The sequence below is a fragment of the Bremia lactucae genome, linkage group LG11 (assembly GCF_004359215.1).
Source record: "Bremia lactucae strain SF5 linkage group LG11, whole genome shotgun sequence".
NCBI classification, from domain to species: Eukaryota; Oomycota; class Peronosporomycetes; order Peronosporales; family Peronosporaceae; genus Bremia; species Bremia lactucae.
The window spans coordinates 1,464,842-1,485,614 of record NC_090620.1 but is presented as its reverse complement, the minus strand read 5'-3'; the positions used below and the strand labels follow the sequence as shown (position 1 = coordinate 1,485,614).

Sequence of the window (20,773 nt, the reverse complement as noted above, 5' to 3'; positions counted from 1 at the left end):
TTTAAGACTAAAATGTCTCCTTTTGTATGAATATAGCTTAGCTACACGAGAATTTGAAATCTAAGACATTTTTATAATTTTAAAAAATGGCCATATGTGAAATACGGCCAAAACCTGGCCGATTAGTTAGATGCGTGCCAAAACATTGCGTTTCTCCTTTCGCCTCTGTCCTATATCCAATCAGCACGAGTTGTTGCCCCGTTTCAAGCACATATTTGACCTCTCAATTGCGGTATATACCACCGCCGACATATAAGCCAAAGGTGATTCCACAAGCTTGTCAGTTATGATATCCTGAGAAAACTATACTTACTTCATAGTCGAGCAAACCTCGACCTTCCAAGTTTGGATGATGTCATTTCGGAATTTTGTTCCTGGACAATCTGAGGTGTAGCAACTACGACGCCAATAGATTTCTCTGGACCCAGCAATTATTGCATCTAATTTTTTGTGTATTGCTCTTATCGTTGCCCACAGACAATGAGCACCATTATCCATTCCCTCCGACAGACAGCTGCTAGCGCTACGCGCTCCATTGCTGCCCCTGTGACGGCTCGTACGCTTTCTTCGTCCGCAAGCACGCTGCTCGACGAGCTCAAGAAGCAAGTTCCAAAGCGCCAGGAGGCTCTCAAGAAGCTTAAAGCTGAGCACGGCCACAAATCGCTTGGGGAGGTCACCGTCGACCAGACGTTGGGCGGCGCTCGTGGCATTAAATCGCTTCTATGGGAGACTTCACTTTTAGATGCTGAGGAGGGCATTCGCTTTCGCGGACACACAATTCCGAATCTCCAGCAGTGCTTGCCAAAAATCGAGAAGGATGGCGAGCCTTTACCTGAAGGTTTGCTTTGGTTGCTCATGACCGGTGAGGTCCCCACGGCCGATCAAGCCGCCAGTGTAACTGCCGAGTTGCACTCGCGAGCCAAGGTTCCCGACCACGTGCGCAAACTCATCCATGGCCTAAAGCACGCTCATCCTATGACGCAATTGTCGGCAGCCGTTACAGCTATGAACACGGAGAGCATTTTTGCCAAGAAATACTCAGAGGGGATACACAAGTCGACGTACTGGAAGTACACGTATGAGGACAGCATGAATCTCATCGCTTGCCTTCCCGAGGTGGCTGCGCTAATCTATCGTAACACGTACTTCAGCGAATCAAATCATGCCTACGACTCGAGCCTTGACTACTCGGCCAATTTCAACCGCATGCTGGGCTTTGACAACGCTGAGTTTGATGAGCTCATGCGTCTATATTTGGTAATTCATAGTGACCATGAGGGTGGCAATGCCAGTGCGCATACCACGCACTTGGTGGGTTCGACCCTGTCTGATCCATACCTGTCTTTGGCTGGTGGTCTCAATGCTTTGGCTGGTCCACTGCATGGGCTTGCTAACCAAGAGGTGCTCGGGTGGATTCTCGGCTTACAAGCCGAGTTTCGCACAAAGGGATTAGACGTGAACAAGGAGACCATCACTCAATTTGCTTGGGACACGCTCAATGCTGGCAAGGTCATTCCTGGTTACGGCCATGCCGTGCTGCGCAAGACCGACCCGCGTTACACGTGCCAGCGCGAGTTTGGGCTTAAATACATGCCTAACGATGAGCTATTCCGCATCGTGGACACTATTTACCAGGTGATGCCTGGTGTCCTGACTGAGCATGGAAAGACCAAAAACCCATATCCAAACGTTGATTCGCACAGCGGCGTGCTACTGCAGTATTACGGTCTCACGCAAAAGAACTACTACACGGTTCTCTTTGGTGTATCGCGTGCCATTGGTGTGCTCTCGCAGCTTTTCTGGGACCGCGCGTTGAGCCTGCCCCTTGAGCGCCCTAAATCCGTGACAAGCGAGTGGATTAACAACTACTTTGCTGACAAAAAGTAAGCCATTTCAGCCGCACTCAATGCAGGAGAGCGAAGACGAGCATCGGCGTATCCTCTGCACTAGGTGGATATAAGCACAAGAGCTTAATTTGGTAGTAAGGCTATCCGACGACAGAATTTAGGTCAAATCGTTCGTGTCAATCTAAAGTACCGGGATGTGGCACAAAATCTGGAGCCTTTTGATGTGAGATGCGCTGGGTCAGCACACTAACTGCTAGTACCCACGAACTGTTCCTATCAGCCTGATTCAGGTTGTATTTCGTAGTCTTCATGTACATCTCCTCTAGGGAAGCAGTCGACACGCCTTGCGTTGCAAGGCGTCTAAAAATTCTGAGACGACTCCTTTAAAAAGCGCGCAATCCCTGCAATTGTATGCTCATCCTGCTTGTGAAAAAATTGAAACTATGCCAGAGGACTTAGATTCATTAAATCCTTCACGCAGTACACAAGGCCTATTGGTGGTGGCTCATAGTCGCAAGGAGACAGCAACAACATTTAAAATATTGTTGTGGATTCAGAAAATTGGTTGAAAAGGCTGCACCTCCGAAAGCGAGGACATTAAAATGCGTGCTGTCCTAAAAAAGCAATCGTAAGAGGATGAAACAGGAAATTTAGGCGGATCTCCCTTCAGTGTCGCCACATTCAGAATGACGAGACTGAAATAAAAACAGTTAAACAAAACGATACTTTTAGTATAATACAAAAGAGAGCCCCTATACCAAATCTAACTTACGGAGTACCAACTCTCAGAATAGCGCAAATTACGACTGAATTAAAATGGCGCATGTGTAAAATTGAATTATAGAAAATGAATGGTTTAAAAGGTGAAAATCGAAATGAGTGGTCCAGGACTCAGCAAGCTGACTGGTCCTTATTTCCTGTTGGCTAGAGAAGCAGTTGTCCGTTTCGTACAGGAATCCATCGCTGATGCGGCGGACCGACAGAAGCGGAACTCTGACAATAATTAAAAAGCAAACATACTTTGAATAGATGTTAATGCCTGGTCCTATTGTCTATTGTAAAGCTACCAAAACACGTAGTGACGAATGTAGACTGTGATAAATTACTGCCCAGGTCATCGTCTCGTTTCGTGTACAACACCATCAAGGCAATATGTACACGTTCGCGCTGCATCGTAGTATGCGTACGCATCCTACGTTTTAAGATGGGCATCTCCGCCCGAACCATCAGTGCGAGGCTTCTTCCGATTCCGGAATACACTGGAACGGTCTAAGGTGATAGCCAAAGACGGATGGCTCCGAGCCAAAGCCCTTTCGTCTCGAAACATAATCTGATTATCTTGAACCAGACAATCCACTCTTTCCTCCGAGGAAGAGACCTTCTGGCGAGCCATCACCAGCTCATTTTGAAGCGACTAATGTGTCCTGTCGTTCGCCAAATGATCAGTCGCAACCTGCGCACAATTTCTTAAGGCGTCTCGAGAAACATTATCAATCGTCAATGCTAAATCGCGTCGACGGGATCGCTTGTGGTTAATGTCCTTCTTCAAATAGTGAAGGGTGTGATCGAACCCGGTCTTTCCTCCCCCTCCACATTCATGACGGATTCGAGTGGTGAGAAGCGTTGTCTTATTGAAAGCTTCTCGAACCACCATAAAGTAAAGGAGGTTTGAACGATTTATCTCGTTCGTTGGCGAGGGCATCCACCCTCGCATGATAGTCGGGAACCTTGTTCCCAACTCAAGTTGGACGTTTCGGGTTTTGTCTTGCGGTACGGCAAGACCCATCCTCCTCGACAGAAGATCCACCGGAGAACGAGCGCCTCTCACGCTCGTAAAAGGAGTGGAGGTTCTCAATCCCTTAACGCATCTCGTAAGAGATGAGTATCCACCAATGAGGATCTTTAACGGAATATGCTTCTTTAGGGGCATGACCCGTAAATCAGCATGGGCATGAGTCCCCCCACAAGAGGCAAGGAATCCGTGCCTCTCTAGACAAACGGTGCAACTTATAGCGTGCACCAAATACGGTCCGTTTCTCGAACCGTTCACGGTAAGCATTTATCTTGTCAAGGCTGACATCTCGGCCTATGTTTTGTACATTATGTACAAAGGCTGTCCAACGTTGGAGCGAAGATTTGATATCCTGTGCTAGTTTAAGAAGAGTACCACCGATGCCGGAAAAAAGGCATCGATGAAGAATTCCGTCTCATCCCCACCAGGCTTTTGAAGCCTGGTGAGTCAACTAACGAGACGACCATTGGTCATACCAGAGACCCACGAATTACATTATCCGAGAAAGAGCAACTAAGGCCTCTTATCAGAAGGGAACCGCAACTTATTGCGGTCCCTCTCCTGTTGGCTTATGTTAACCTTAACGTTAAGTTGGCCCTTGGAGGAATCCCTAGAATCACTCGTTTCCTGGTAATTCAAACTATAAACACCAACAGCACTCTTCCCTTCGAGATCTCTTAGTTCCTAGTGACGCATACTAACGTCACCAGAGTGATCATCGCCCACGAAATCATCATCAGATGTCTCACCACCAAAGAGGTCCGACGAGCCGAACAACCTCGTAATCACCTCTAGTTGTCACGTTAGAATCCAAAGGTTTAAGGGACACGACTTCGGGTGATCCCGCGGCCTTTACAGTAGACACTGAGTCGGGCGATGCCGATGACTTAAACCAGTCACCTGCAATTGGTGTAGCAGGTGACTTGTCACTGTCACCCCTGCAATGTCATCAACAGGTGGCATGTTCCAGTCACCTCCAATGGGAGTAGGAGGTGACGTAGTCCCCGCGGTAGACGCATTAGCGTCTACTGAAACATTTGCATTACCAACAGCTGCACTGATCCGTGCAGTTGCTAGCTTTGCGGCTTCACGGGCCACGTGCACAGAGTAATATGTCGCCACGTTGATTTTGACCAAAAATCAACGTGGCGACAAATTAGGATCTGATCTGCGCAAAGGCTCACAGATTTGCCGAATCACTTGGAATGCCGAATAACGCTGTCAAGTTATCTCACAGATTGTTTTTGAAGTTTCAACAACGCCACAAATTCCGTCCTATCCGCATCCACGGCAAAAGCGGATCGGTTGATGTGGAGGCTTTGAACGAGACTCTACCTGAGCTGAAGACAGATATTGCCGGGTCTTCTATCCGTGATGTGTAGAACATGGATGAGACTGGCTAGTTTAATTGTGCCTTTGTTTTAAATGATTTCCCTTGCTGACCCAGCTTTCGACACCTGATAGGACGATCGCTCAGGCATATGTTGAGGGGCACAAAAAATACATGGTAAATTGATCTCCATTTGGTTTTCCACTTAAATTGAGAAACTGACAGCTGTTATACAGACACGCATCACCGTAGCTTGCACAGCGACTGCTGATGGGTCTGATAAGTTCCAGCCATTCTTCATCGGACGAGCCAGAAAAAACGGTGTTTCAACAAGAAAACAGGAGAGCGCTTAAGATTACTTTACAGACACAATGTCTAAGCATGGATGACCCGACAGTTTTTTTCAAGAATGGCTGCTCAACCGCTGACAGTGATAATGTATTTCTTGCAAGAATCAAGTTAGAAATTATGTGGCTGCAGCAGCCTTCCTGATAAGTAACAAGCGTTGAAAGACTTAGTAAAAAAAATCCAGCGCACAAATACAACTTTTGCAATGCTTGAATTGTTCCTTTTCACCATAAGCTCATCATAATTCCATAAGCTGCACCAAAGTATAAATAAACCGAAGTCGTTGGTGAAAAGCTGTATGGATATGACGACAAACATACGTATACGAATAAGTGTCAAATTAATAATAATCGGCTCGTAGACTTAAAAGCGTCCGAGCACCGTCGACAGTTTCTAAAGATTTGTATCGCACAGTCCAAGAATGATAGAAAAACGTTTCTCTTTATCTGAGATAAAACTATTTCAAGACGGCTTCGCTTTGTAAAATAGAAAATAGAGACTAGCCGTTGAAATAGTTCGTCACTCCTCACGGACCAAAGCGGCACTAAAGACGATCATCAAATCCACCTCTAGTTTATCTGTAGCGGTGCTACCTCGCTCTTAAAGTCAGAGGAAGACTTTTAAACTCAGAGAGTCACTTAGTTATATTGAACTTATGGGCTTAACAACTCAGGAAGTCGTACAAGCTATTAAAGCTTAAGGGATCCTAGTCCAAGGAATCCAGGGGTTCGTAGAACTAAGTGGCAACTAGTCCTCAAGAGGTTACACCTTAGAAAGACTTCTATCTAAGGTGTAACCTCTTGAGGACTAGTTGCCAAAAAACCTTACCCTAGCTAAATTAAAATATATTGTGGCCGCCAGCTTTATTACTGGCGGCGACCACATTTGTTACCCATTTAATTGGGAACTAAGTAACTAACTATTCTAAAATTAGATAAAAGGGTATTTTACCCATAAAGAAAATATACCACAACAACGGTCTCCAACAGATGTGTGCCCCATTTCACCATCCCCCATCAGACTGTTGACACCGAGTGAAAACATCTGCTTCATTTCCTCTTTGAGGTTGGAACCTAAAAGCTAACCGTTCGGTTGTGTTTATCATTCCTTTGTCTCATGACAATCAAGCGTGAGTCACAAACTCTTAGCACCTTCCTCGACGATGAGGGAATGGCTGACTTTGAAAATCACTCTCCATCAGAGGAGAAGGAGAAAGAGCGTTGTTCTTACACGCCTTCTCCTCCGGATGAACGTCGGCGGGCCCCGAATCCGCTCCCAGAACGTGGTGCCGCTGATGTCATAACTGCATTGAGCAAGACACGGGACCCTGAGTCCAACATCATTACGAATCCGCTCGATGAAAAGCAAGAGTGGATAATCCTCATAAAGGAAAGAGCTTGTCGTCGAGCTGCCGAGATAGCGAAAGCTAGAGCTCGTAGTGAATATAGATTCACTCCGCTTAGTACGGACGAGCGTCTTAAAGAGAAAGCGGGTCAAAGCTCGTGCACCTGGATATCTGGTGACCCGAAGAAGATAGCTGCCCGCGACGCTCTTCATGAGCAATATCTTACGCCAAAGGTAATGACGCGAAGTCAGTATCTGACGCGTTTACGTGATCAAGCCCGTAGGGCTTCGGCAATCTCCATGAGGTAAAATTCCGATCGTTTTGTTTCCAAACGAAAGAAGGAGTGAAAACGAAGTCTCGTTTGAGAACTGGGTCCACCGGGCCCGCCGCCTTCGTAATATATGGATAATCAGAGAGCCTGCGGATAGAGGTGATTTTCATTTGGAACGGAAGCTTCGCTTCGATTTCGCTAAGCTTAAGGCCAAAAGCCAGTTACGTTTGGTATCTATGCCACAAAACAAAGAAAAGCCTGGCCAATATTTCAGTGCTTCGGTTGACCGTACAACCATGGATCGAAGCCGCACTGAGGCTATAGATCCACCTAACCTCACGTTTAGTAGTGAAAAGCGTCGTTTGACGCGAGTTGACCCTGAGCTTGGCACTCGAAAACGTCAACGGCGTGCGGGCAATTTTGCCGAAGAGGTACCTCGAACTCCCAAGAGTTTTCAGAAAAGGGTTCCCCAGCCGCTTCGCCAGATACTGGTATTAACCCTTAGGACGACGTCGCTTTTAATATTTCTCCACATGAAACTGAAGGTTCCCCCGCGCATCAAGCAGCGCGGAAGGAGACCGAAATTTCGGCGGAAGCATTTGATGCTCTACAACACGAGGTACCCGAGCAAGGATCTCGCTTCGTGAGGTCCTTGCTCGGGTTGAGAGCTCTTTGTGGATGTTTGAAAATGTCTTTCGACGCTGGAGCGTCAGCAGCCTCGTTTAGAAGGCCAGCTGGATATCCTGGTGAGAATTCAGCAATCTGCGGCACGACCGCCTCTCTCGGCGCAAGCGCCTTCAAGTCCACGTGGGAAGGGAACCGATATGGCTTAAGCAAGCCAACGTAGAACACTGGGTGTTGTACGCGGCTTGCTAGGAGGGTTTAGCGTATAAGCTAGGCCCTTCTTGGCCACGACCGTAAATGGTCCAATAAAGTGCGGGCGCAATTTGGTCTTGAAGACAGCGGAAACCAAGTTGGAAGGTAGATTTTTAGCGTTTAGTAAATCTCAGTCTCCGACCGTATAAGAATTATTACAGCTTCTGCCTTTGGCATCTGCTTGTTCTTTTCGTTTGTCTTGGCAATCAGCCATCGTATACCTTACATGTCTTAAGACACGATCGCGTCGCGACAACTCGCTTACTTGTATCCGATGGTAACAGGGCTGATATCAGCAAGCCTATCGGCTAACTCTCCCCCAGCAAGCCCTGAAACACACAGTGGTGTCGTTAATGGAACGCGTGGGTGGGTAAGACCGTTTACATAGATTGGATTATAACTTGTAGAGGCATGAACAGCGTTTTTAATGCAAACTCCACCACTGGGAGCATTGAGCTCCAGTGCTTGGGTGTCTGAGCACACACGCTGCGTAAAACGTCTTCAATGACGCGATTGACACGTTCAGTTTGACCATCGGTCTGCAGATGGTCCGCAGTGGACATATCCAATCTGGTGCCGAGCACTCGGAAAATTGAATTCCAGATTTACGCGTGAAACGGGAGTCCCGATCAGAGACAATTATCAATGGCAAACCATGTTAACGAAACACACGATCGATAAACAGCGTAGCTGTACCTTCTCCATCAATGGTATCTGGCACGGCCGCTAAGTGAGCCATTTTGCTCAATCGGTCAACAAAGACCACTATGCCAGAGTTACCGGCTGAATCTTTTGATAGGCCATAAAAAATCCATACTAAAGGACTCCCAGCAACCTATGGGGACGGAAGACTCGCCAGTGGCGCAGCAGCATGCGCTGAGGGTTAATCCGTTGGCAAGTTTCGCATGTGCGAACATATGTGCTGACCCATTTATAAAGTTTGAACCACTAATAAATCTGGCTTATACAGCCGTTGGTCTTTTCTCTGCCGAGATGACCACCAAGGACAGTATCGTGTGCCTCATAAAAATTTTGGTACTTCAAATCCTCACCATGAGGAACAACGACACTCGAAAAGTCCGCGACGTCTGTGCAATAAAGCAATAGGTCGTTATCGATAGAAAAACGATGCAACCTTGCACGCAAACGAGCAATTTAATAACTTAATCAGAATTCTTTAAAGTTCGTAGCAGAGCTACACACTGTTCATCCTTGGCGTAAGCCGAACGAATCAATCTAGGAATATGCAACATGATAGTCGTTAGATGAGAAAGCCCATAAACCGGCCTTCATGATGACGCATCGGCCAAAGCATTCTGCTTGCCGGGCTTATACTTCACCTCGAAGTTGTATTACGCGAAAAAGGATAGCCATCGGTCCATTCTCTGTGAGAGTTGGGGCGAATTAGTCGCCGTGCGTAATGACGCGTGATCTGTATATCACAAACGGCTTAGAGCCGAGCAGATGAACTCTGAATTTGACGAAAGCATACTTCATAGCAAGTAACTCTTTGTCATGAACTGGGTAGTTCTTTTCCGCAGCTTTAAGCTGTCTACACTCGAGCGCAATAACACGACTATGTCCATCAACATCTGTTTGTAACAAAGCACTACCAATGGCAAAATCCGAAGCGTCACAGTCGACACTTAAAGGCCAATTTGAATTTGGCAGTGCCAGAATCGGAGCATAAATTCGACTATCCTTAACGCTTCAAAAGCAATATGCTCTGTGCTAGTCCATCATCAGTCTGTATCCTCTTAAAGGAGATTGCATAATGGCCTAAGCCATATCAGCGTAATTATCGCTATATTTGTGTAAATAATTAGTGAAACCCATCCACTTACGCAAATCCTTTTGGGTTTTAGATACCGACAAACCAACTATTGCTTTTACCTAAGCGGGATCCGCCCTAAGGCCTCGCTACCCAATTAAGCACCTTAAAAAGGAATTTCTTCTGCGCCAAAAATGCATTTAAATGCATACAATTTTTTTGTGCGCATACACTCGAGCACTGCTCGCAAATGGTTTTTCTTATCCAACCGACCCTGCTCCGCTCGACTATGGACAAAAATGTCATCAAAATAAGTCTGTGCATAATCTCGATGAGGGCGAATCAGTTGCGTCACTAGTCGATTTAATGTTGCCGGGGCGTTGAAAAGCCCTTTTGTGGCATAACCAGCTACTCCCATAGCATACCGCTTGGGGTGGTAACCGCTGTAAGCGGGATATTGCTAGCTCACATAAGCAATTGATAGTAACCATCGACTAAGTCAAGTGCACTGTACATTGGACATCCCACCATATTATTCTCAAGAACATCCTTTTGTGCTGGTATAGTGGCAGCATAAAGCTTATTATAAATGTACAATGCGCCATTTACCATTTATCTTTATGACGCAAAATGTCGATGTCGAATGGAGAGATTTGCTCTATCGTACCATTCCAGCCTCGTGTTTAGCATGGAAGAAATAGTCAATGACGTCACACTGTTCCCTTGGTAAAGGCCATTTGTGTGACACAGTATTTGGTCCAGGAACCAAGTCAATTTCATGACAGACACCTCTACCGGGAGGTAAAACTGATGGTGGATTATTACTTACCACATCTTGGAATTCCTATATCAATTATTAAATTGGTTCTGTAGGATCTTTAAGGATCAATGACCCATTTCGCGCACTAAATGCAGCTTTTGTGTCATTCAGAACAGCTTAGTCTGGAAGTGACGATGGGTTTAACTCAATTATTGGTCGAATGACCACCATTTCAGATAAGTCACCAGCCTTTAAGGCTCGGCCGCACTCATCAATTGCTCTAAAAGAGCATGTAACGAAGGGATTGCTGCAAGGCTAACTTCCCCCTCAATGTTACCGATTACACCATTTACAAGCGTGTGTAATTGTTCACGCGTATCACTTTGTGAGGGTATAAACGCTTCGTTTCCCTCCTGTCTTGGAGTGGAGACAAAACGCCATTTTGAGGCCCGGACATTTACGTCCCGGGGCTTTCCAGCCTGTATTGGTTCTATACAAGACATGGTGTCTAATTTGACATCTGACAAGGAAATCGGTAACTCAACTTCCTTATCCGGCGAACGTTTACGTGTCGCTTCACGTGAATTAGAAGGGTTTGACCCAAAACGCCCTGGCAAACCGCCAATAGTGTCACTATTGACACTCAGTATGGTGCCACCTCGGCCGACACACTCGGTGGACTAAGACGTGCCACTCCACGTATCTCAGGGATATTGCACCCTTGAGGTCCTGGCGAACCGGCAACAGTGTCACTACTGACACTAAGTATGATGCCACCTCGGCCGACTATACTCGATGGACTTAGACGTGCCACTCCACATATCTCATGGATATTGCACCCTTGATGATTCGGCCTTAAGCCAACAATGCTTTCAGCATTCAGTGAATCGTTATTACAACGAGTGTCGCTCGACGGAGAACGTGCCGTTCCAATTTTTTCTGCTGAGTCGGGCTCAGAATTAATGTTTTGAATATTAGAGTTTATTAACTCAGACATGCCAATATTTAAAACACTGACAGACTCATTCAATGATCCGCGCCAATAGCGCTTTTGTTGCCTGGCAAAGGTGGGCTCATGACTCTCCAAAACTTTGCTAGGAACATTGCACTTGGTGTCTAAGGTCATAGACCTAAAATCGATTCATGGCTCATAGTGTTCTAATCAGGCCATTCCAAGGATGAGATCATATCTCGAATCGAAATCAAGGACAAGACAGCGTTCCATACTGTCAAAGTCCAAAACCTTTATACCTAAGTTCAATGAAAGTTTGGGATCAGTGACACGAGTCCCAGTCGCTAAGCAAACAGTGATTGTATCACCTTCATGCACTTTAAGCGCCTCGACGTATTGTTGACTTCCTTGAAGGAAAAAGCGTCGAGCATAATTGCAAGCCGGTCCTGAGTCAATTTAAATTGACCACGGCTTATCAAAACCCTTTACAGTCGCTTGAGCGACTAGCAAGCCAGGCTTGTAGTTTCGCCCCGTGCCATTGAGCACCGAGCTAATTGGGGCTAGGTTCTGTTTATTCTCACCTCATAGAGGTTCAACAAAACCTACGTCTTCCCCAGTAGGGCGCCCCGCACCTACTAGATTTCGACGTTTTCCCGCGCCGTACCAGATCTCTGGTATAGGTCGGAGTTGGAGCTCTTTCGAGCTTTACGCGAATTTCGAAGAGGGCAGGCCGGATGTAAACGTTTCGTGCTTCCGCTTATATAACATCTACAGATGGTCTTATGCTGTTTCACAGCTTAAAGAGCCTCTTCTCCTTCCTCAACAAGGCTTATATCCTTGGGTTCCGCACTATTAGACGAAATCCATGTGCTCGAAGACCTTGTTCGGTAAATAGGCGTGCTAACGCGAGCAGACTTAAAGTCGAACTCGGCGCGTAGCGCTATGGCAACTGCCTCTTCGAAAGTAGCAGGATGAGATCAGAACAATTCCTTCCGGGCAACGCCCTCATTGAGTTCCCCATAAAGATTGTTACCACAATTGCTTCTTGCACCGGATCGTGATGCATAGACGCAATGAGAGTTCTCAACTCCTGGACAAAGTCCATTTGGGTTCGTTTACCCTATCGAGTCGCTAGGAACCGTGCTCGCATGCGAAAAGCCTGATCAGGCGGTGCAAACATGCTAGCCATTTGCTGTATCAGCGAATTCCATGAGGGAAAAGCGTCGTTTATGGACGTGCTGCACGATAGTGCCCACTCCATAGCTCTACCTCCAAGTTTGGAAATGACCATAGCCACCTTTTGCCGTTCTGTTAAGAACACGGCGATAACATTGGACATTTTGATCTGCTTAATCCAAAAAGGAAGAATTTCTTCCTATTTTCCGTCAAATGTCTTCACATTTATAGTTAGAGGGCGAGCCCTCGGCTTTGAGTCAGGTACAGAGATGTACCGGGTTGGCATAGATGCCGCTAAGTGGTCCTGCACCTGACCGATCAGGGAGGCATCTTATCGCATGAAGGCTTCAAGCCTTGCGAGCAGGACCTCTGGTCCCTGAAAAATAATAAATTTCACGCGCTCAAGCCCGAATAATGTTTTGAGCTTGTCATAAGCGGCCGTTGCGCTTCTGCCAATCCTGGAACCTCTTCCATTTTCGTAAGAAATTAGTCTTGTATAGACTCAGGAGTAGATTGACTACGAGTGCTACCAGGTTTAGCGGAGCTACCTCGCTCCTAAAGTCAGAGGAAGACTTTCAGACTCAGAGAGTCACTAGTTCTATTGAACTAATGGGTTTAACAACTTAGGTAGTCGTACAAGCTATTATGGCATAAGGAATCCTTGTATGGGGTTCACGGGTTCGTAGAACCAAGTGGCAACTAGTGCCCAAGAGGATATACCTTAGAAAGGCTTCTTTCTCTTACACTTCAATGCGCAAGCCTTAGGAAGGCACTTGCGTTTTAAAATCAAAAGTGAACTGCACTTTATTTAATTATTTAAATCTAAGAACCTTACACTAGCTAATTTAAAATAGGTTTCGGCTGCCAGATTTATATCCGGCGGCGACCACATTTGTTACCCATAATAAATGGGATTTAAGTAACTAACTATTTTAAATTTAAATAAAAGGGTATTTTACCCATAAAGTAAATGTACCACAACAACGGTTCTCCAACCGATGTGTGTCCCACTACAGCAAACGACGAACATGGCAGCCTTGTTCGTGCAAACGCTTAAATGCCATTTAGCCATAATCCCATTCCTGACAAAAGCATACGTCGCAAGCTGTGCAATTTGAGTTTAAGTCTCAAAGAGCGACAGCGACATTGACATCCCAACAAAGATCGAACCAAGCTCTCGAATGTGGAAACTGCTTGGAGTCTTCAAATGTTTAAGCTGGTAAAAGACGAGGTATGATGTGATGGTTGTCCTACTTCACTTGCTGCATGCTCAATTCTTGCATTGAACCATTTGCACGGAATAAATGAGGTCGCTATGCATCGAATGGTGTAGATAAAGACTGTGACTCCTGAACCAGTTCATTGATGTCACTCTGCCACCGCCATCTGAATCGCTACAGCCTCTGCAGCATAGCGGCGCAAGTACGTTTCGAGCCCCGCAAAAGGCAATGTCGCAATCTCCTGCAGACCAAAGTGCGCGCTCTTGCTTGCGTCGGGCTCTCCATAGCATCTTTGAGGATTTGAGGCTACTGAGTAAGCCTGCACGTTGTAATCTTCCAGCTTCGATGTGCTCTTAAACGACTGCAAGTGCGTCCAAACGATCGCGTCCGGATATCCATCCGATTCCGGGAGGTCGACGGTCGGGGATGGAGTCTCAGAGATCTCGGCCATTTCATGCAGCTCATGTAATACTGGAATTTGCTTGCCCTCCCGTTGATATTGCCATCGAAGTTCCGCAATTTTTTTCAGCCGTGCCTTCGCTCTCATTTTATAGGCGACGTGTTCTCGAAGCACTTCTCCCATCAGTTTGTGGGAATTGCGATGCAGGAACAACACAGCGCCCTGAGCGTCGTGTTGCGCCATGGTCAAGCCACAGAAGGTGTTGTTAATAAACTTGCCTGCTAAGGCAGGAGGGGTCTTTATCATATGAAAAGGTGCCTCGAGTGTCAACCACGCGAGACGAAAAAGATCCTTGTCCCCGTGAACAAGTTGCATCGACGTGAAGAAGTTGGGCTTGTGAAAGCTGTAGAACATGACGAGCTCGAGAGCTAATGTATGACGACGGCGGTCGATTAAAAGCTGACCACTTTCTTGTTCGAACATGTCGATAAAGGGCATGTCTAACAGCTCCCATAGCAGCGATTTACTGTGGATATTAAAGATCGTTCGATTTGGATGCCACAGATCCGGCCAAAAGACAGCTCCGTGGTCCAAAAACTCTCGTGAATTAAATAAAAACGTCGGATCGCGAGAAGGCATGTTGTCGGCATCCAAGAACAAAAGGCGTGCAAAACGGCTGTGGTAGATAGCAGCAATTTTGGCTCCAAAAACATTATTGTGCGATTCAATCGTGATCTCCTGAAAACGCATCAACGTTGGATTTTCGCTTGCGAGTGCATTCAGAGGTTTCGTAATATCGGACATTAAATCCATTTCATCACTGCTGTACCAGATTTCAATGGGTAATTTGCATCCAAGCACGCTGCGCAATGTTTTAATTGCCGCGTAGGCACTGGGGACGAGCTTTGGATACACAACCATGACGATGCCATCGCGCTGTCCATTACTAAATTCACTCGAGTCAATCTCTTCACGGTTGTGATCCATCGAGATCGCACTTTGGGCGAGGTCTACTGCCTTGCGCGCTTCGTATCGAAAATTAACAAATTTCGCCGCATCCGAGCAGAAGAATTTGGCATCGTCCTTCAGGCTGTTGCAATAGCGTTGCATCACTCGAAAACGCTCACCCGTCTTTGTATCTTCCACTTCGCAAAACCCAGAGAGACGAGGTGATATCCTTGTGTCACACCCTTCATCCTTCTCGGGTTTGCGTGGTCCATACGGGCTGCATTTACCCGTCGCTCTCCAACCAATACACTTGAGATCTCTTTGTTCCATCTCTTTTTGTGGATATAAGCGAACATCTTGACCATCTTTGTCATATTTTTTATAAAGATTATTACGAATGAGCGATTGACTCTTGGATGCTGTATCGTGAACGTCTTCGATCTGTATCGTTGCCACAGCTGCTTCTTGGGGTATACGTAGACCCTTTTGCACCATTGAAAGGTCTGTTTCCACTTGTAGTGCGTTCGGAACATTACCAGACGTGGCTCTGACTTTGGCTTCTTGCTCTCTCTGCTGTGCTATAATGCCCGTAGTATAGCTCGTCCTTAATATTTCAGAAGCAGTCTTGGCTTCGCTCTTTTGCTTACCAAAAGCTGCTATAGAAGCCCTCGAGTAGGAATGGATGTGCAATGACCATGCCAGTATCACGAGCGCATACACCAAGCTGCTTAAAAGGAGCACACGAGGCAGCCACCACCCCATACTGCACGAACGCATGAGTGGCAACACATGTGCCACGTGTGTTGGACTTGAGACATTAACCCGCGAAGAAGGCGGCAAGTCCACCTTCATCCTGTCGAGAATAGAATAACAGTCAGCTAGACATCTTCACTTATAAAATCATAGAGACATACCGTGATAAGTTGGCAAATTGAGCCCTCGACTGAGCTATACAAAACCAGCTCTTATTTAATCGAGAGCCAAAACTTCTTTGCTTCTTAACGATACTATTACTGATTGCATTAGGCTACATTTTAAATCGCCTGCGTTTAGATTTAATTTTGCAATATATTACACGTATCATTTTTATTCCCCATTATTTTGCAGAATGCGACTACGTATAATCATACCAAAAAAAATTGAGGACAAAATCTCCTCCGATTAAATGGAAATTGTCCCAATTAATCCGCCAGTGTTTAAACCAAACTTAGTGGTATCGGAAGCTGTAACGTGATCATTCAGTCGTGTTGAGTTTAGCAGAGTCATTTAGCTCTAGGCTCAAATAGTCACTTAGTCTTAAGAAACTTAATGTAAATAACGAATCAGAGAGTTGTAACGGGTCATCTCGTTACATAAATATTATTTTCTATAAGAGGAATAATTAATTTTATTTTTTAGGGCGTTGATTGGAGGGTGCAATAGTTCCAATATTACCAAATTTGGTAATATTGACGCAATAAGCCATTACTTCTATTGATTGGTCGATTTAATTTTCAATCGATCCCGCTATATCGTTACAAGACACGAGTAGGCGTCGCGCAAGTAGGAGGTGCAAGGTTAGTTACTGATATAGTAAAGCCAGTTGATAGAAGATCGTTATGACGAACATATTACATTAATACTGTAACGGGGCACTACTGACTTGTACTGCTTCAGTACAAGTCCACTTCGCACTGCCTCAGTGCGAGTGGTGCCTCACGTCACTTCATGTACTTTAGTAAGTGCAGAGGAAGACTCTTTAAACACTTGCTTTAAAGAGGGTTAACTAAAAACGGTATTAATATATTTTAGTTCTTTCGTTCTATCTACTTAATACTAACTTACTTATACTGATACAAAATATGTAATAAAGTCTAATCTGTCTTTCTCTTTGCGCGCGTCCAGCGCTGACTAGACCGCGGAGAAAGTAGATATAATGGTCTATATCTGCCAATGGATAAGCTTTTAGAATATTACCATGTAAAGTAATATTCTCCAAAAATTGTCTACCTTTTAGATAATATATTAATAAACAACCTTAAAAGGTGATTTTTATGTAACGATACACCTTGTTACACCCAGAGTATCCAGTACAGAAAACGTCACTGTACTTTATTTAATTATTTAAATCTAAAACCTTACACTAGCTAATTTAAAATAACCCGCCTGGTAAAAAGCTGGGCGTTTCCGGCGAAGGATGGCAGCAGGTTAAGTATTACATATAAAGACATTGTACCATCTAAATCTGGCGACTGAAGTATGCCACAACCAGTTTCTTAACTACATTCACTCGTATTTATTTAAAATCAATTAATTCCTTTTGCCTTCAAGTCGGCTATTGTGGATCGATTGCGCGAAAGAGGCCGTCGTGGCCTTGCCAAATTTCAAGTGCTAACACACTCCAATAGAACACGAGATTTTAGCCATATTCAAAACAAGCATCGTGTTCGAGGTGAAGTTATTCCTCTTTCGAGCTTTGCGCGAGTTGCGCAACGGACAAGCCGGGCGTAGCCCTTAGTGCCCCCGCCCTAGCCTTTTTTTTCGATCTTTCGTCAACGTCTCGGCGATTTATCGACCTTAAAGGTTATGTAGTATAGCTGTAGACATTTTGAAGGCGACGGCTGCTCTTAAGCTCGTGATCGAGAACGCTGCTGCCGATAGCGTGGGTGTCACAACTTGTAGCATCGCGTTGGTGGTTAAATCCAACAGTGTAAAGATGTATTATTACCACGCTCGACAAAAAATCAAAAATCAACATTTTAAAGCAGACGGATAGCATCGCTTAGCAAAGTAATTGCTATCTGCCAGCCCTGCTGAAGCAAGCAAATCTTTGTTAGACTTTATATAAAGGGTTGACTTTAAAATGCCAAATAGGTGACATGGAGGATTCGCTTAAAACTTTTGGTACCGAAAATTCCAGAAAGTCCATTGACGCTTCATCGACAATTCATTGGCAGGTGCCTTGATTCTTACCTTACGCAAGGATTCTTCTCAATGCATTCACATCAGAGACTAGGAGTCTGACTAGGTTCCTTATAAGTCGATTATCTGATTGTCGAAGTAAACGGGTCACTCGAGATCGGATAATTATTTCTACGAGATTTCGAAATTAGGAATATGGTCGTCTTCGACAGAATATTAATGAATTATTACATTATTGTTTGATTACATAAAATAAACTTCCAAGTGCCTTTTCGTTGAAGTCCTTAAGGCATATTGAGACGTCGATACCTATACTCCACTCGTATGGTTTACCTCTCACCCTTAATACTTCTCCATAAATGTCATCGCAAAGGAGAACTTTCCACTGTTGTCCACCTCGGATGCCCTCTCTGATGCAGTGGTGGAACCGCCCGTACCTCGAGATGACTTGCTTTGTTCCATCGGCAGACGAATTTCTATTTCAGCCACACGTGTCATCGTCGTGGTAAGAAGCAACATTGCCTCACTATACTGCTTCTCTTGGTCAGCCACACGGGTCATAAGAACCTTGTTGTTTTCTTCCAGTAGCGCAACACGATTCTGTAGAGCACCTATGTCAGCGGCACGCCGACCATTGTCTGTCAGACTGTCGCTGATTACAGTATCAATACCTTGCGTGCAGCACCCACTTAGCACCCTGTTAGGCCGCGCACCACAAGTGTTGGTGCTGTAACGAAGATTTGTCTGTGGGCCAGCAACGTTTGATGGACGACCCTTTGTCGAATGCGTTGACTCAGCACGAAGTGTGCGGGCACTATTCACACGAGAACCGCAAGAATTGCTCGAGCGATTGTTGAATAGCATGCTAGCATTGGCGCTGATCGTGTCCATACTTTCAATCATGGTTGAGGGTGGAGATATGGACGACGTCTGTAGCGATGCGGAAGGGTGCGAATTTGAGCCCTTCTTATCTTTTGATGCACCCCCTCCAAAAAAGTGATGACCGGAAGTGCTATTGGCTCTAAGACCGAAATTAATTGCACCAGACGTGGTACTTGCAGACATTGGTCCATTGCGGTAGATTCGATAGCAATCACCACACACTGAGCGCTTCTTTGGGTAGCTCGGTAGCATAATCTTTCCAGCCACATGCTTCTTGCATAAATACGTGAAGCATCCCTTGCACTGGTACTTCTTGCGAAACATTGAAAATTTCTTGTAGCATACTCCACACACCCCAGCGTTGTGGTCGGGCTCATAGATTGGCCGCCCGAACGTTGAGTCATCAACTGCTACTGGTTGTTGAGCCGAAGTAGTGTCATGAGAGCTTTTTGAACGCGAGATACTCGTTCCAGGTGCATCACATATGTGAGGTGCCAACGACGTCGGTGGCAGAGACAATGAGTCCATCACTATCTGATGCTTCGGATCCTCTGCCTTGCGAGGGATCGACATTGACTTGGACAAGTTGCACTGCGACTGCACAAGCGTGCCATCTACAAAGCTAAGTGTCGTAACCATGCTCTGGCTATTTTCAAACGGATGTTGCGATGCATTGAAGTCAAATGCAGCACCAAGCGGGTTCGACGACGGCAACGAGGCATTTGGGCCGCTCATTGACGGTGGATGCAACATACTTTCACGCAAGAGCTGACTCTGCATCTCGATTTCGCGCTTGACGTTCTCATAATCAAAAGCCTCGTCATCATCTTCGTTCAGGTCCAGATAGTCCTGTTCGGCTCGTCGAAGCATTTCTAAGGCTCCCTGAGAGAGCTTCATCTCCGTGGCAAGCTGAGTTACTGTCTTGCCCGCGGGCGTATCTTCCATGAGCGAGCTTGGGCGAGAGTCCACGAGTAGCTTAAGCGTTTCTAATGGCGCACGCGCTTTGACGGCAATGTGTATCGGTAGATACTGTGCATTGTTTTTAGTGATCACACCTTCGGGGAAGGCTGCAAGAAGCGCGCGCACAGCTTTTGGTGGCGTATCGTCCTCCGTGCAGGCCCAATGCAGCGGAAGCATGCCATGGTGATCTTTGTGACGCGCAAGCTGTGGCTCGGACGCCAGACGGTCAATTAACGTGGCCCATTTGCCCACTTCGGCGAGTCGAATCCCTTCCTTAAAGTGCGAGCGGGAGCTACGGTCAACGCCCAGCGAGTCGACACGCAGCAAGCGGCGCTCCTTGTCGGCCAAGTGCTTGTCACTCTTCTCATCGTCACTGCCACTCGTGGTACTACTGGTGTCTGTCACGGCAGTCGGCGCTTTTGTTAGCTTGAACGTAGCGCACTCAAGTGCTGGCTCCTCGGCCATGTGGTTGCTGGAAACGAAGCAGTGCTAATTGTGGCCGCGAGAGTGAGGCTCGCGTTGAGCACTTGCACTAGTCTATGTATGAATTACTCGCCCCCTTACAATCCGACCACCAGACGCATTGCGAGCAGGATTGACATGGATATGCATATAAAGTAATAGGTAATAGCTCGACAGATGTGTCTGACGTAACGACGAAAGGATAGTCGGATTTCCGCGCAATTGAAATACGTGGTGGAAATTAAAAGAAAAACTTAAGATTTGATCTCACTCTCTCATATACTTCTCAAAAATGACTTTTTGCTTGATGGTTGAAGAGGTTGCCTTCCTGCTGTGAATGACGGCCATGATCGATGTTTGCAGCCTGATCCTGCTAACAAAGCAACTTTAAAGCGTTTAGTCACGTTGTAAAGTGTATCATTTATGCGCTGCAATCATTATAGAGCGTACAATTTTAGACATACTTAACAGGATGGATTAGCTGACCGCGCACGACAGTGCGCAAGTCGCTATTTCGAACGATTTACGAGGT

General features: G+C 45.9%; 3 protein-coding genes across 3 annotated transcripts; 1 reads left to right on the top strand and 2 right to left on the bottom strand.

The window, feature by feature from the left end:
- Positions 1-480: 480 nt before the first annotated feature.
- On the top strand, positions 481-1,887 carry CCR75_004496 (uncharacterized protein; the record flags this gene model as incomplete). Its single annotated transcript, XM_067962582.1, has 1 exon — positions 481-1,887. The coding sequence occupies one exon, from the start codon at positions 481-483 to the stop codon at positions 1,885-1,887; it is 1,407 nt and encodes a 468-aa protein (XP_067817731.1).
- Positions 1,888-13,836: 11,949 nt separating this feature from the next.
- On the bottom strand, positions 13,837-15,888 carry CCR75_004495 (uncharacterized protein; the record flags this gene model as incomplete). The annotated part of the gene is made up of 1 exon (XM_067962581.1): positions 13,837-15,888. The coding sequence occupies one exon, from the start codon at positions 15,886-15,888 to the stop codon at positions 13,837-13,839; it is 2,052 nt and encodes a 683-aa protein (XP_067817730.1).
- Positions 15,889-18,279: 2,391 nt separating this feature from the next.
- CCR75_004494 (uncharacterized protein) lies at positions 18,280-20,244 on the bottom strand (the record flags this gene model as incomplete). Its single annotated transcript, XM_067962580.1, has 1 exon — positions 18,280-20,244. The coding sequence occupies one exon, from the start codon at positions 20,242-20,244 to the stop codon at positions 18,280-18,282; it is 1,965 nt and encodes a 654-aa protein (XP_067817729.1).
- Between the last annotated feature and the right edge of the window lie 529 nt (positions 20,245-20,773).